The sequence below is a fragment of the Indicator indicator genome, chromosome 14 (assembly GCF_027791375.1).
Source record: "Indicator indicator isolate 239-I01 chromosome 14, UM_Iind_1.1, whole genome shotgun sequence".
NCBI classification, from domain to species: Eukaryota; Metazoa; Chordata; class Aves; order Piciformes; family Indicatoridae; genus Indicator; species Indicator indicator.
In genome coordinates this window covers 8,173,422-8,188,044 of record NC_072023.1, presented here as the reverse complement: position 1 = coordinate 8,188,044, position 14,623 = coordinate 8,173,422, and the positions used below count along the sequence as shown (strand labels likewise).

The 14,623-nt window shown below is 51.4% G+C and overlaps 2 protein-coding genes across 2 annotated transcripts; both read left to right on the top strand.

Moving 5' to 3' along the window:
• The first annotated feature begins 336 nt into the window (after positions 1-336).
• MGAT3 (beta-1,4-mannosyl-glycoprotein 4-beta-N-acetylglucosaminyltransferase) lies at positions 337-1,845 on the top strand. Its single transcript, XM_054386940.1, has one exon. It carries the CDS (start codon positions 337-339, stop codon positions 1,843-1,845), a length of 1,509 nt encoding a protein of 502 aa, XP_054242915.1.
• A 12,551-nt stretch (positions 1,846-14,396) lies between these two features.
• On the top strand, positions 14,397-14,609 carry LOC128971486 (MIEF1 upstream open reading frame protein-like). Its single transcript, XM_054387059.1, has one exon. It carries the CDS (start codon positions 14,397-14,399, stop codon positions 14,607-14,609), a length of 213 nt encoding a protein of 70 aa, XP_054243034.1.
• Positions 14,610-14,623: the final 14 nt, after the last annotated feature.

Here is a 14,623-nt window from a genome sequence, read left to right as displayed (position 1 = left end):
CAGATTAGCCAAGTGCTATGAGTTCACTAGGTCCTGAATTCCTGTTGTTCCGGATTTCCCACCATTTCACCCTATCACCAGTACTTTTACTGTCTTTGTGAGTTTATAAGCTTGTGAGTGATGTAGAGGAGGTTCAGCTTGGTATAACACAGCTTAGCCAAAAGACCCACTGATAGCAGGGAGTGGAGGAGTAGTTCTTGGATTCAGCTTTTGAAAGATGCGTGCTAAATTTGGACCAGCTTTCTGCTATCCCAACCTGTCTTTCTACCAGGGGTAAACTTTTTGCTTCTCAGTAACTGCTGAATGTGACTTTCCTTTTCCTGGCTTTTCCACAGGATGAAGATGAGACGCCATAAGCTCTTTCTGACTCTCTGCATGGCTGGTCTCTGCCTCATCTCCTTCTTGCACTTCCTCAAGGCCCTTTCCTATGTCACCTTCCCCCGGGAGCTGGCTTCGCTTAGCCCCAACCTCGTCTCCAGCTTCTTCTGGAACAATGCCCCCGTCACCCCTCAGGTCAGCCCTGAGCCAGGGGGTGCAGAGTTCCTCCGCACACCCCTCTACTCCCACTCCCCCTTGCTCCAGCCCCTGCCCCCCAGCAGAGCCAGCGAAGATCTACACAAAGCCGAGTTTGTTCTGCCAGACGACACTGCAGAGTATTTTGTCCGCACCAAAGCTGGTGGCGTTTGCTTTAAACCGGGTACCAAGGTGCTGGAGAAGCCTCCCGCGGGAGGTCGGCCAGAGGAGCGAGCGGATGGCGCAGCCTCCGGGCGGCCGGCTCGCAAGCCGCTGAGCGCCAGCGGGACCAAGCGGCGCAAGTGGGTGGAGTGCGTGTGCCTGCCGGGCTGGCACGGCCCTAGCTGTGGGGTCCCCACCGTAGTCCAATACTCCAACCTGCCCACCAAGGACCGCCTTGTGCCAAGGGAGATCCCCCGGCGGGTCATCAATGCTATCAATGTCAACCACGAGTTCGACCTGCTGGATGTTCGCTTCCACGAGCTGGGAGACGTGGTGGACGCCTTTGTGGTGTGCGAGTCGAACTTCACCGCCTACGGAGAGCCGCGGCCCCTCAAGTTCCGTGAGATGCTCCTCAACGGCTCCTACGACTACATCCGCCACAAGGTGCTCTACGTCTTCCTGGACCACTTCCCCCCCGGGGGCCGCCAGGATGGCTGGATCGCTGATGACTACCTGCGCACCTTTCTCACCCGGGACGGCGTCTCTCGCCTCCGCAACCTGCGCCCGGACGACGTCTTCATCATCGACGACGCCGATGAGATCCCTGCCCGTGACGGTGTGCTCTTCCTCAAGCTCTACGACGGCTGGACGGAGCCCTTCGCCTTTCACATGCGCAAGTCGCTCTACGGCTTCTTCTGGAAGCAGCCAGGCACCTTGGAGGTGGTCTCGGGCTGCACCATGGGGATGCTCCAGGCTGTCTATGCTACCGACGGGATCCGCCTGCGGCGCCGCGAGTACTACACCATGCCTGGCTTTCGGCAGTACGAGAACAGCACGGGACACATCCTGGTGCAATGGTCGCTGGGCAGTCCCCTCCACTTTGCTGGCTGGCACTGCTCCTGGTGTTTCACCCCAGAGGGGATCTACTTCAAACTGGTGTCAGCCCAGAACGGGGATTTCCCCCGCTGGGGTGACTACGAGGACAAACGAGACCTCAATTACATCCGGGAGCTGATCCGGACTGGTGGCTGGTTTGATGGCACTACGCAGGAGTATCCCCCTGCCGACCCCAAAGAGCAGATGTACGCTCCCAAGTACCTGCTCAAGAACTACCAGCGGTTCCGCTACTTGTTGGAGAACCCCTACCAAAAAGCAGAGGGCACTGGGTGAGGCCACTGTGGTTTGTGTAGGAAACTGGAACTTCACAACAAAGGGAAAGAGTTGAGTGTTTTCATCTGTTCTTTTCTTTGGTTTTATTTCTGGGTGGGATGTGCCATTCCTCTGGGGTCTCTGCCCTCCCTCCTTTCCTTCTCTTCTTCCCCTTGTCCCATGGTTACCCTGGGGACACAAATTCCTCAGTCATGTGAAGGGCAGGAAGAGGAGAGATGTCGGGGACCTACTCTGGCAGTAGCATAAAGACTTCCCTGCATCTCCTGGACCCCTCCTGCTGCTAGAGAGAATCTCTGCAGCCAGCTGGCAGATTTTCCTCTGGGGGAGGCTGGGAGGGTCTCCACGGGGAGAGAAGGCAGCTGTTCCTGTCCACTGTGTCCTTTGTGGATCGGAGCGAGCACAGATGCGAGCCTGGGCTGTTCAGTGAGTGTGAGTCAGCAGGCACAAAGTGATGTGAGTGGTCACGTGTGCAGATGTGTGTCACAGGCAGGATTTGGATGAGTGAATGTGCAAAAGCATCTCAGTATGTATTTTTTTTTTAATTTTGTTTTTGGTATACCTCTATATTCAATGAATACTTTGGGGAAGGGAAATCCTTTGCTTCCAAGGTGCTCTCCCCAGGGTGCAGCTTCCTCCTGCATGCTGAACGCATCTGTCCTGGGCTGTATCTTGCCTGGATGTTCTACCAATCCTGGAGCAGACAAATTGGAAACAGAGGAAAAAGCTAATTTATTTATATATATATATATTTTAAAACTCCTTTTTCACCCTTGCCCCCACAACACTGCACTGCCTTGGGCCACAGAAGCTGAAGCATCTTCCCTGCAGTACATGCTTCTTTTGGGGCTGGGATAAGCTGCAGGGGACTTAATCAGATGGTGGGAGTGTATGTTTACAAGTGCATGGTTTCCTATGTGCATGAGTGCTAACATGCATGGTTTGGGTATGCACGTGGGCGTTTGTTACCAGTACTGGGGGGGAAGGGGATGGAGTTGGGCTTGGAACTGTGTGCTTTCAGGAAATGGTGGGATCCAGAAGCTGCAATCCCTGCCTCAGCATGGATGACTTTTTGGGGAATTCATAGGAGAGGGCCAGGAGAGCACTGGCTTTGCATAGCAGTGCTACACATACAGGACTGTTGTGTGTCTCTGGCTGCCTCTGCAGCCCTGTGGGCTGTGAGTGTTGCAGGGTTGCTGCTTTCATGTGCTGGCTATTCCCTCTTTTTGTGGGGGAAGAGGGAGAGGAGATGGGCAAAGTTCTGACTCAGCAATGGGTGTTGTGGGGAAACGAAGTCTATCAAGGCATAGGATTCATCTCTTTGCTCTCAGGGTGTGACGGAGCTTGTGGACAAATGGACCAAGGACAGACTTCCTTTGAGGCCAAGAGACTGTTCTGGGGCCATCAGGCAATCCAGAGAGCATGTGCAGCCCACATGTGTCGCCTGGGCCATGCAGGCAAGACCATGCAGAGGAGAGGGTATCTGGGACTCTAGCTGCAGCATTTTTGTGCCAATGTCTGCTCAGTCTGCTAGTGATGAGTAGCCAGGATCTGGCCTGCCATTGTATTGGATTGATTCAGCTCACTGAGGAGGCAGATCCATGTCTCTACCCTTACCAGTCTCCCTTAGCAAATGGCTTCATAGGGTGCCCAGAGTTTGGGCTGCAGAGGGCAAAAACATGATGAACTTGCTCTGTTAGCCTTGCAGTGGAAAGACCAGCTGTGCTGAGGCAGAAAAATTTCCACTGATGTTAACTTGCTCTATCCCCACCTTTCTACCTCCCTCCTATCTCTGTATCTGTCTTTTTCCCTCATTCCCCTCTTTAGAGAAGTGAACAGCATCAAGATTAACATTTTTTTTTTCTGATCAACCTGAGATGAAGTTCATCTTAGCTCCTTCCACATCTCATGCCACAATGCCTGCTTAGCAGAACTGAAGGATCCTCTTTGGTTTTGGCTTTTTAAAATCAATGTTCTCGCTTCTGCTGTGTCTTTCCCACAAGTAGAAAAGCCCATTTGGGAAATGGGTGGAGGGAGAAGCTTTGGTGGACAGAATTCTCTTTCCCAAAGGGAAGCTGTGGCTGTTCTAAGTCTAGACTTGCTGATGCAGCAGGAGGGAGTCTTGTTATAGTCATGGGGCTCTTGTGCCAAAGAGCTGTGTGAAGGTCTTGGGTGTAGAGAGATTGTAGAGAAATCAGTACCCAGCTGAGAAAGGAGGAGCTTGAGCTGAGCAAGATGAGAGCAGTAGCACTAGGCTGCAGCACAAGGCTGCAGCTTTCCCCAGAGGCAGCTGGAGGAGAGCAGGTACGTTGGCTCCTGGGATTCAGTAGCAGAGAAGTATGGAAGAAGGAAGCATTTCTCATTTTTGCTTTTGGAAGAGATCCCAATATCTGCTCTGAGACCTCTGGCTTTGCCTTATCTCAGTGCCACAGCACAACCTCAGTGCCAGGCCTTGCTGAAGACAGGAGAGAAATATAAGTCAGTCTTTGAATGGGTGCTTTGGCAGCACCAGAGCCCTGTGAAGCAGAGGTCGAGTGCTTGCATGCTGGGGCTGCACCTTCTTATCTTCCAAAGTGAGAGTGGCCTCACCTCTGATACCAGCCCTTCCCATGCCTGGATGGCCTTGGGGACTTTTAGTGCACTGCAAGTCACATTTTCATCACTGAGGTACAGCCTTTGTCTCTTGGGAGTTGCAGATAAGCCTGCAGCTGCAATATCTGTGTTTCCTATTCCTGAAGGAAAGCCCATTGCCTTGTCTCCCCTCTCCTCCATTATTTGCTCCATCATTCTTCACCTCTTCTTCCAAATTGCCTCTCTTTCCACTTCCTTTCCACAGGAGGAGAAGGTCCTGCTGAAAGAGCAGCACTGGGGCTCTTCTGTAGGACTCTGCCTCTGTCCTCCTTCAGGACTTACTCACTTCCTTGTTCTTGGGAAATCAAATTTAAACCAGACTTCTGTTGTGGTGGCTATAGCAGGGGCTATACAGATGAAATGCATTTTCCTTCTTTCTCAAGAAGCATTTAGACATTTTTTGATTTGAATCCAAACCAGTCAGTATTTTTGTCTAATTCATCTGGCTAACCCTGTGTTTATTATCCTTAGGGAGCTGGAGTGCCTGTCATTAAAAATCTTCCTTCTTGTCCCTGGAGGTGATGGGGACTAGCAAGCTGACTTTTACACAGTCGTTTCCCAAGCTGATGGCTTTCCCTTTGTCCAGCCCCCTCAAAGCCTGTGAAAGTGTGGAGTGGTGAGAGAGGCAAAGGAAGAGGCAGTTTTGTATTAGATCCTCATTTCCCAATGCTGAACTTTGAGGTGAGAGTTGAGGAACCTTGATCTTGTCTGCACCAGGTCCTGAGAGTTGAGGAGGGAAGGACTAAAAAAAAGCCCATCCTGCCCTTGGGCTCGAACTGGGATGAGAGCACCAGAGCCTGATGTCTCTTGGTTCTTGTGATCTTCAGCAGCAAAGCCAAGTGCCCACTACTTTTCTGGGAGTGAAGCTGTCCAGTGGAGGGAGAGAAAGCATCACCAGCCTTTCCCTACAGCCTTCTTCAGCTCTTTGCTTTTTTTTCTTCCTCAGAACATTTCCACCTTCAAACTAAATGGTACAAAGGAGAGACAGGTAGTAGGTGAAAGCAGTATGTGGCATCCCCCAAGCCTTGTTCTTCTGCCTCCCCATCTCTGTTCTTGCCTTTCCTTGTGCTTCCCACCTCAAAAAGGGATCGTGTGCCCATGCATGGCTTTACACTGAGCAACTCCTCTTTCTCCTTTGCCCTAAGTAAAGGGAAGACCTGGTGGACCTGCAGTAGGTGACCTTGATGAAGCAGTGGGAATAGGGCAGGTTGGTTGTCTTTGCCCCTCCGAAGGAAATGGGGGTGAGGTTGCACCCAAGTGATGGCCCTAAAAGATGGGGTAGCTTTGTGCCTGTGCAGTTGGAATGAAGGATGTGGACATGTGCAAGCCTGCTCTCACTCTTCCTTCCTCTGAACCCTGTGTCCTGCTGAGGCATTTGCTGTGTGCAGCTCAGGCTAGCTTGCTTTCCATGCCAGTGGCAGGCAAGGTAAGGTACAACTTGGGATGGAGGGAGAGTACCAGAGCAGAATGGGTATTTGTTGCCCTCCACCCACCTTGATGTATCCTTGATGTATCCCCAATGTCCTCTGAGCATTGTCCTTGTCTCCCAGCTCCTGCCAGCAATCTCTGTGGCTGCTATGCCTCTGCACTGTGAAGACACATGTCCAGGGTCACTCCTGGTCCAATTAGTGAACACTGGTGTTGAAAAGGGAAGGGATGGCTCATCCTAGCTTCACTGACCTCAAACCTGGGTGAGAAAGGAGGGAACCAAATGGGAGAACAAGTTCCAAATCCCTCCATTGTTGTGTTCTTCCCACCCCTGTAAAAAACATCCCTTCTGATTTCTAAGACGTTGGACAAACTTGCTCCTTATTATGGTAAGAGAGGAGGAGTTGGAGGTAAGGGAGTGGCAGGAGGAGGGGATTGGATCCAGCCCCAAGAAAGGAGGAATGTTTCTAATGCAATACACTGACATTTAAAGCTTTGGGGACTACAGATAATGGATTAAGAAGGGATCTGAATTACTCAGATGAAGAATTCAAACCACTGTTTTTTTTCTTCCTGTATGGATGATGATGCAGTGTCATCCTGCGGGTGGTCCAGGCAGCACTTCTGAACCTGGTGTCTACCTGGACTTACTGGTTGTGTTGCCCCTGGGGTGGGTCCAGAACACCCTGCTTTGGCAAAAGAATGCGTGGACTTGCAAAAAAAAAAAAAAAAAAAAAAAAGTGTCTGTAAAGCTCCTTTCCACTCTGTAATTTATAAACAGCAAGTAATAATGAAACTTTTTGTAAGGATAAATCAAATGTACATGCTGAAATCATTTTCTCTGTAAATGGTTGGATTTCATTTCACCCTTAAAGGGATGCTTAAAAGGAGGAGATAAAAAATTAAAAAAAAAATTAAAAAAATTTACAAAGTCTGAAAGGAAACCAGGCTCTGTGTGTGTGTCTGTGGGGCAGCTTTTAGTTCTGAAGCCTGGCACGGGAGCCCCTGGAAAACAGAGTGAGGGGAGTTGCTTCCCCTCCTTGGCAGGATGGTGTGATTGAGGGGGAGCCCAGCTGGTTTGGGGAATGATTCCTGATTGTGTGGGCCCAGGTCAGACCTAACCTCCTGCATCTTAGGCAAGTATAAGCACATAAAGGCAGAGGAGGGGGGAATGATGGCTACCAGGCTGCTCTCAGAAGAGCTGATAGGTGTGAGAACCAGCATCACTGCTCGTGAAATGATCTTGTCACCAGCTTCTCTCCCTTGGATACGTTCACTTTTGCAAGTAACGTCATGAGCAGGGGAGGGATGTGCTGTTTCCACAGCCAGGGTGCTTGGAAACAAAGCAGCTGCAGTATAAACTTACAGCACCTTTTAGAAAGCTGGACCGGGCATACCCAGAGCCTGGCTTGCTGGCTGTTTGTTTTTGTTGCTTGGTTACATTTGTTCCCTGGGTGAGGGCACAGCTTCATAAGCTGTTTAGCAGGGACAGTTAAGTTTTAATTATTAGTCCAATTGTATATTATTTTTTCAAAATCCTGCTGCTTTAGTGGTTCAGCTGGCTGTCAGGAGCAGCCAGGGAGAGAGTCACCTCAGCCCTGGAGAGTGTCACCAGCAAGTGGCTTCATGCTCACGTGCCCTCAGCTGCAGGCAGTGGGTGCCCTGCTTTCCAGAGCACTGTGACGGAGAGGATTTGGCTGCAGCTGTGGCAGAAGGGAGGCACATTCCTGCTCCTGGCAGGGGCACGTGTTTCTGTGGCTCACAAGCATGCTCCTTCCCCAGCTGTGTCAAACCTTCACCTTCAAGCAAGCTTCGCAGGGCTTTGCTGTGTTGCTGCAGAACAGCCTCAGAGGAGCCATGCAAAACGTTCCTGTACAGAGAAAGGGTTGCAGGTCACTGAAGTGAGAGGCTGACATGAGTGATATAATCCATGGAGGCTTGGGAGAGGAGCCTGGCTTGGGGCCAGGCTGCTACAAGCTTTGCTTTTGTGTGCTCAGCAGGGACAAGCACATCAGCAATAGACTAAGGGATCAGCCCACTTCAGCTAATGTTTGGGATCACAGAATCAGAGAATGTTGAGGGTTGGAAAGGACCTCCAGAGGCCAACCCCCTTGCCAAAGCACAATCACCTAGGGCAGGCAGCACAGGAAAGCATCCAGGTGGGTTTTGAAGTCTCCGGAGAAGGAGACACCACAACCTCTCTGAGCAGCCTGTTCCAGTGCCCCATCACCCTCAGAATAAAGCAGTGTCTCCTCTTGTTGAGGTGGGAGCTCCTGTGTTCTAGCTTGTACCCATGGCTCCTTGTGCTATCCCTGGGCACTACCAGAAGGAGACTGGCACCTTCATCTTGATTCAGGATGATCCTGTAAGCATCTCTAAGTACCTCAAACACAAACATTTACCTGGAACTAAGGAAAATGTGGCACTCCTGACATTGCCAGTATTTCTTGAGAGGCTCTTTTGTGTTTGTTGTGGGTTTTTTTTAACTTTTATTTTATTTTGTTTTAAGTGAGCTGGGAAACTAGCCCTCACCATCTTTTGAAATACATTACTGCTACATAAGAATACAAATCTTTCAAGGCCATATCTCTCCTCACCCTGCCAAATAAAACTCAGTTGTTTTGCTCTTATGCTTCCTGTGCATTACAGCTTGAGACATGGATTCTCTTGGCTGAAGTCCATCCCAGTAATGGTTTAATTTGGGAACCACACTTCACCTTTCTAAAAATAAAGAAAAATTGAGAAGGAGAGCAACTAAGCTCTAAACTGAATTCTCCAGGATCTTGAATTAAAGAAAATATGTTGCCCAGAGAACGTATGCCATCAAATATCAGCCTGCCTCTATGCTGCAAACTCTTTCCTGGAATTTTAGCCCTGTTCTACACTTTGGACTTTTTCCAAAGAGAGAGAGCAACAAATCAACAGTGATATTTAATTCCATCCCCTCCACTTCAGACACTTACTAAGAACCAGGCACAAACACAAAAATACAAGAACGTAGAAAACATCTACCCACTTCTATTTGGCTCCCAGTGTTTTTAAAGCTCTCTGTAATCCTCTTACCCAGAGTGATGTTAAACTACTCCAAAACCAGACATTTCCCCAAATGGCACAGAAATAAATTTATCTGAGGACCTGTAACTTAATGGGGAAAGATGTGCAATAGGTGCCTTCACCTAGAAAAAGAAGCAGCAATATACAGCAGCTCCACTCTTCTTAGGTTGTAACCTTGTGCATGGGACCAAACCCCCCATGCTGCTGGGAGTCCAGATGCCCCTTACACAAACCCAAATCTCATCTTTATGCTGGGAGGACTTCACTGTTGCATGTAGTGTGTGGGAGAGTACAAAAAGCTTGAGGTCAGCATGTGCAGCGCTGCTCAGAGGGCTGGTGCCACCAGCTGCAAGCTCTCAGCTAGCTCTTCACAGACACTGCTGCTGCAGAAAGCCCAGGAGGCTGTCAGAGTGATGCAAAATTGGCCTGGCTAGCAGTGCTCACAAAAGCAAGGGCTGAGTGGCTCTGGAAACCTGCAGCTGGTGCAAAGTGAAAAATGAAGGAGGGGAATCTTACTAAGCTAGGGAATAAAAACAAAGTCTCCAAGAAACCCAGCACGAGTGGTGCTGACAATGAAGGTGTGCTCAGACCAACTGCAAAAATACTAGGGCAGCATTTTCAATTTGCTAGGCAATAAAACTGGACTTCCTCAGGGACCACCAGTGCAGACTCTTGCAGCAGCAGCAGGAGACAGCTTGCCACTGCCTGCAGCTCCCTAGGCTGCAGGGCTGGAGTTTGGGCAGCTGAAAAGCCCCACTTTAGCAGCAGTGGGGCTGGGAACCTTTCCTTTCTTCTCCCCTGGCAAAAACATAGCCTGTGTGGCTCCCCAGAGTAGCTGTTACTAACATCTGAGTCTTGGCTGTAAATCAAGAACGGCCTTTGAAAGGTGGCTCTGTACCAGTGATCTGCCCTCCTTCAGCACCTACTTTCCTTCCCAAGTGTGCTCAACATCAAAGCTGCTGGGGGTTCATGGAAAAAAGCTACCTGCACCACCTTTGGCCCTCTGCTCCTCCTGGCTCATCTCAGTTGGAGAGCAGGACTCCCAATACCATTATTCCTTGCAACTGCTCTAGAAAAGTGAAGAAGTGGAGCTGAAATGGAAGAGAAGGCTGTTGAACGGAGTTAGACTGCCAAAAGGCCTCTTGCAAAGTCCATTTATCAGAAAATATTAAAGATATTCAGCCCAAGCTCAAATGGCATTGCTTGGTCAGTACCCATCTTCCCTCTTGTGTTTTGGGATTGTTTTCTGGTTCCTGCAAGAGGCCAGCCTTCTGCTTCCAAGCCCTGAGATTTATTCTGCATCCCTCCAAGATGCCATTTGCAGCACTGTAGGTCACTTTCACCTCCATGGGAGTGGCCATGCCCTTGCAAAATGTGTGATGGGAAGCCCTGGGAATGGCATTTGACTACTAGAAGCAGAGACAGCAAGACAGGCTCAGAGGCAGTGCTTTGCTGCTTTTCACAGAGTCACAGAATGATAGGGGTTGGAAGGGACCTCTGGGGAGGTTTGCCTAGATCAGGTTGCACAGGAACGCGCCCAGGCAGGTTTTGAAAGCCTCCAGAGAAGGAGACTCCACAACCTGTCTGGGCAGCCTGTTCCAATGCTCCATCATCCTCACAGTAAAGAATTTTTTTCCTATGTTCAGAAGGAACTTCCTTCTGTTCTAGTTTGTGCCCCTTGTTTGTTGCCCCTTTTCCTATGACTGGGCACCACTGAAGAGTCTGGTACCATTCTCTTGACCCTTTAGATATTTACAAGCATTGATAAGAAACCCTCTCAGTCTTCTCTTCTCCAGGCTAAACAGCCCCAGTGCCTCAGCCTTTCCTTGTCAGAGAGATGCTCCAGTCCCCTAATCACCTTTGTAGCCCTCTGTTGGATTCTCTCCAGCTGTTTCCTGTCTCTCTTGAACTGGGGAGCCCAGAGATGGACATAATACTCTAGATGTATCCTCATCAGAGCAGTGCAGAGTGGTAAGAGAACCTCCCCTGACCCTTTCTTGCAGGGATGCAGGTTAGAGTCATGAGGGGCACCCCATTCCCAGTGGGTCCATTGGCAAAGAAGCCACCAAACAACAGGGCTGTGCAGGCTGGGGACCAGCATCCCATGTGGGCAGCACAAGTTTTGGGGATGCTGGGTGGGTTCCCACAAGAGAGGCTGCAGTGCAGCAGGTCCACAGAGGAGCCAGCCGAGATGGGAAACACTGGGCAGAGAGATGGATGTTGCTTCACTGTCTCAAAGCAGAACTCAAGTTCACAACTCCCAGCATGTCACCAGAGGTCTGGCACTTGCACAGAAGCTGGGATGGCACTGGTCATGTGTTGCTCTGCTGTTGCACTTGCATTGCTCTTTGCAAGACAGAAGGGGCAGGTGGAACACCCACACCTGCACAGTGTGGGCAATGGGGAGCCCACATCAGGCAGTGGGCACAGCCAGTGGCCTCCCTGGAGGGGCCAGGTCAGTTTGCAGGCACACGTCATGGCATGGCCAGAGGAGTTCACAACATACATACACAAGCTGCTGGCAAGGAGCCCAGGAGCTGGAGGCCAGCCCAAGGGGGTAAAAAGCCCAGAGAGAAACACTACAACAGGCACAATTAAAGGGGGCCAGGCTGGGGAAGGGGTGCTTATGGAGGCCTGCAGTCCTTGGCTGCCATGGTAGGAGGGCAGCAAGGAAAACCTCTTGGGTCAGGGGGTTGCTGCAGGTAGCTGTGCAAGTTTCAATCCAGAATTTCAGGGAGTGGGCTCATCAGTGCACCTGCCCAGAGGCTACAGAGCCCTGCAGAGAGCACTGAAGTATTTCTGTGGATCAGCAACCCGAGGAGGAGGCAGGAAGCTGCAAGGAAGATTCAAAGATCGATTTTCATTCTGGCAGAAGGTTAAGGGTAGAGAATACAAATGCTGCCTCCAGGTCCCAGATAGCTCAGTATATGAACTGGTGATCTGGAAACAAAGAAGAGCAGTATACCAAACATTTTTAAGAGATGACTCAAAGTTATTGGCTTTTGAGGACATCAGAAAGGACTCCAAGTAAAATGCAAATAAATGTGGCCAAATGGGCAACACCATGCATTTGTCAAAGTTTAACTGGGCACATGCAAAATCTGAAACAAACAAACAAACAAACAAACAAAACCAACAACAAATTGTGTGGAAGAATGACAAAGCTCCAGACCATCTCTAGCACGTCAGGAAAGGATCTGGATGTCACACAAACTCTGGCTCTGTGAGTAGCTGCAGGTTAAAAAGAAAAGCACGCACAAAATATGAGCATGCAGAATGAAAAAGGGGAGAATAATATGGAAAATATGATAATGCTATTATGTAAATCACCAGCACAGCCTCTCTGGGAATACTGTCTGCAGTTCAAGTAAGCCTTTCTCAGAAAGGGCTGATTAGGGGCATGGCAAATTCGCTCACAAAGAGAGATCAAAACGATTTGGGTTGTTTATCTCAGAAAGGAAATGAACAAGGGGAGATTGGCACAGAGTGAGCCAGTCCAGGGCTTCTGGTTTTCTTCCTGCTCAATTCTATCACTGTCATATCTGGTGTCACTGAGAAGTGCCTGAAGTGATGTGGCTCTCCTCTGTCACACGCAGTTTGTTTTTTCTCTCACCCTTTCCCTCAGGGGAGGCACAGCATATGCAGTTATGTTTTATATTTTGGTAGGATCTGGGGAGGAGGAAAGGGCAAGGAAGCATAATTACAACACAGAATAGGAATACAGTAGAGAAGGTGAGAATAGGGAAAAAAAAGGGATTTGCACCCGGACAGAGAGATGGAAGGTCCTGGCTTCAGGAGGCTCTTTTCCATCTCCACAGGCAGACCCTGGGGAAGCTGCCCACTACTGCCCTTCTACCAGAGACCTTGAGACTTCCAGACCAAGCCCCAAGGTTTCTTGGAGTTAAAGATAAGGAGCTTGAATTTGGTAAGTTATTTTGTAAAAAGTATCAGGGTAGTCAGGGATACCTACAGACACAAAACACGACCCCACTGCTCCCTGCCTAACCTGAAGCACCCAAGCAGTCTTCTCTGTTTATCCCAGCATTAGTCAGGCAGCACGCACAGCCTGAGCCCCTGACAGCTGTGCTGTGCATGGCGACTCACTGCAGCGTGCCCACCTCTCCTCTTTCTCACACATTTGATGGCATTTAGGGCCCTCAAAGTGACGGAACTAAGCACCAATGAGTGGCTCCAGCTGTTCTGGGGCTGTGGGGAGTACACCTGCAGGCACATGGAGCTGCTGAGGCCAACAGCCCAGCCCGTTTGACCAGAGCACACAAAACTCGGGCTGCTAATGACACCTCCCATGGTGGGACGAGTCCTGCGTCCTGAGGTGGGTTCAGCACAGGTGTTTATCCTGGCCTCAAGGGCTGCTGCAAGTTCAAGGAAAAGGAGACAGCCCTGTCTCTGCTGTGGTGACAGCTCAGGCCAAGGTGGGAAGCAGCTGCTTCCCCCTGGATTGTCGAGGCACAGCCTGGGCTCTTCCAGGCCACACCGTGGGAGTCCCACTGGGACCCTGCTCCCCTCAGAGCTTCCCCGAAGCTTCTCAGGGTGTCCCCCGCCCTGCCCCAGAATCTGTCCCAACGCCATCCCCAGCGAGGAAGACGGCCGATCATCGAAGTCGGCAGCCCTTGACGGGTACTGCCTCTTCAAACCAGACCGTCCCCGGCCCCGCCGGCCCCGACCCAGCCTCAACTGAGAGCAACAGCGGTCAGCAGTGACCCTCCCCGCCGGCAGGTGGCAACCTGCCTACGCGGGCGTGCAGCGCGGAGCGTCCCTTCTTGTTTGCCGTGCAGAGGCGGCACCCCGCCAGCAGGGGGAGACAGCGCTACGCCGCCGCCGCCGCCACTCGGGTGCACGCCAACCGGAAGTCCTCCGCCGAAGGGACGGTTCGGGCCCCCGCGAGCAAGTTCTATGATTGGCGGGGCCGAGGTCACGACTCGGAAGCGGATCGGCCATGTTGCCGGGTGACCCCGGGAGCGGTGCCGGGAGGAAGGTGGCGGCGGCCGTTGAAGGGAAACGGCTGCCGTGAGGGATCCGGAGCGCCTCTCTCTTCTTCAGCCCGGTCCTTCCCGGTGAGTGTGATTCGGCCAGTCTCTGCGGGGCCTCCGCGGGCTCCACCCCAGCTTGCGTTCCCGGTAGAAAGCCGGTGCTGAGAGCGACCCTGGGGCCGCCCTCCATGAGAAGGACCAGGCCATGGGGCCCGCCCGTTCCCGGGTAACAGGGGGCTTAGGGCTGCGCCCGTAGAGAGCCCGTTATGCTCGGTATGCCGTTAGCGAGGCTGCCCCATCCCTTCCCGGGCTGCGGAGGATGGCGATCTATGGGGCCAGGCATGGAGTGGGAGGCAGCGGCCGGTCCGTCCCTTGGGGAGGGAAAAGCTAAGTCGGGTACCTCACATCGTCACCTCTCCCTAGGTCGCCCGTCCACGCACTCGTTCCCTCATGGCAGCGTGGTCCCGAGAGGCTGTCCTGACCCTCTATCGGGCTCTGCTGCGCCAGGGCCGTGGGCTGCGCTACACTGACCGGGATTTCTACTTCGCTTTCATCCGCCGAGAGTTCCGCAAGAACCGGGGGCTGCAGCGGCTAGAGGACAAAGAAAGACAGTTAGAGAAGGGACAAGCTTTCCTGCAGAGCAAACTTGGGGGCCTGGTTTAGAGATTCCCCGTAGA

Excerpts from the sequence above, each read along its gene's own strand:
- MGAT3 (XM_054386940.1), top strand. The coding sequence starts at position 337 with ATGAAGATGAGACGCCATAAGCTCTTTCTGACTCTCTGCATGGCTGGT.
- LOC128971486 (XM_054387059.1), top strand. The coding sequence starts at position 14,397 with ATGGCAGCGTGGTCCCGAGAGGCTGTCCTGACCCTCTATCGGGCTCTG.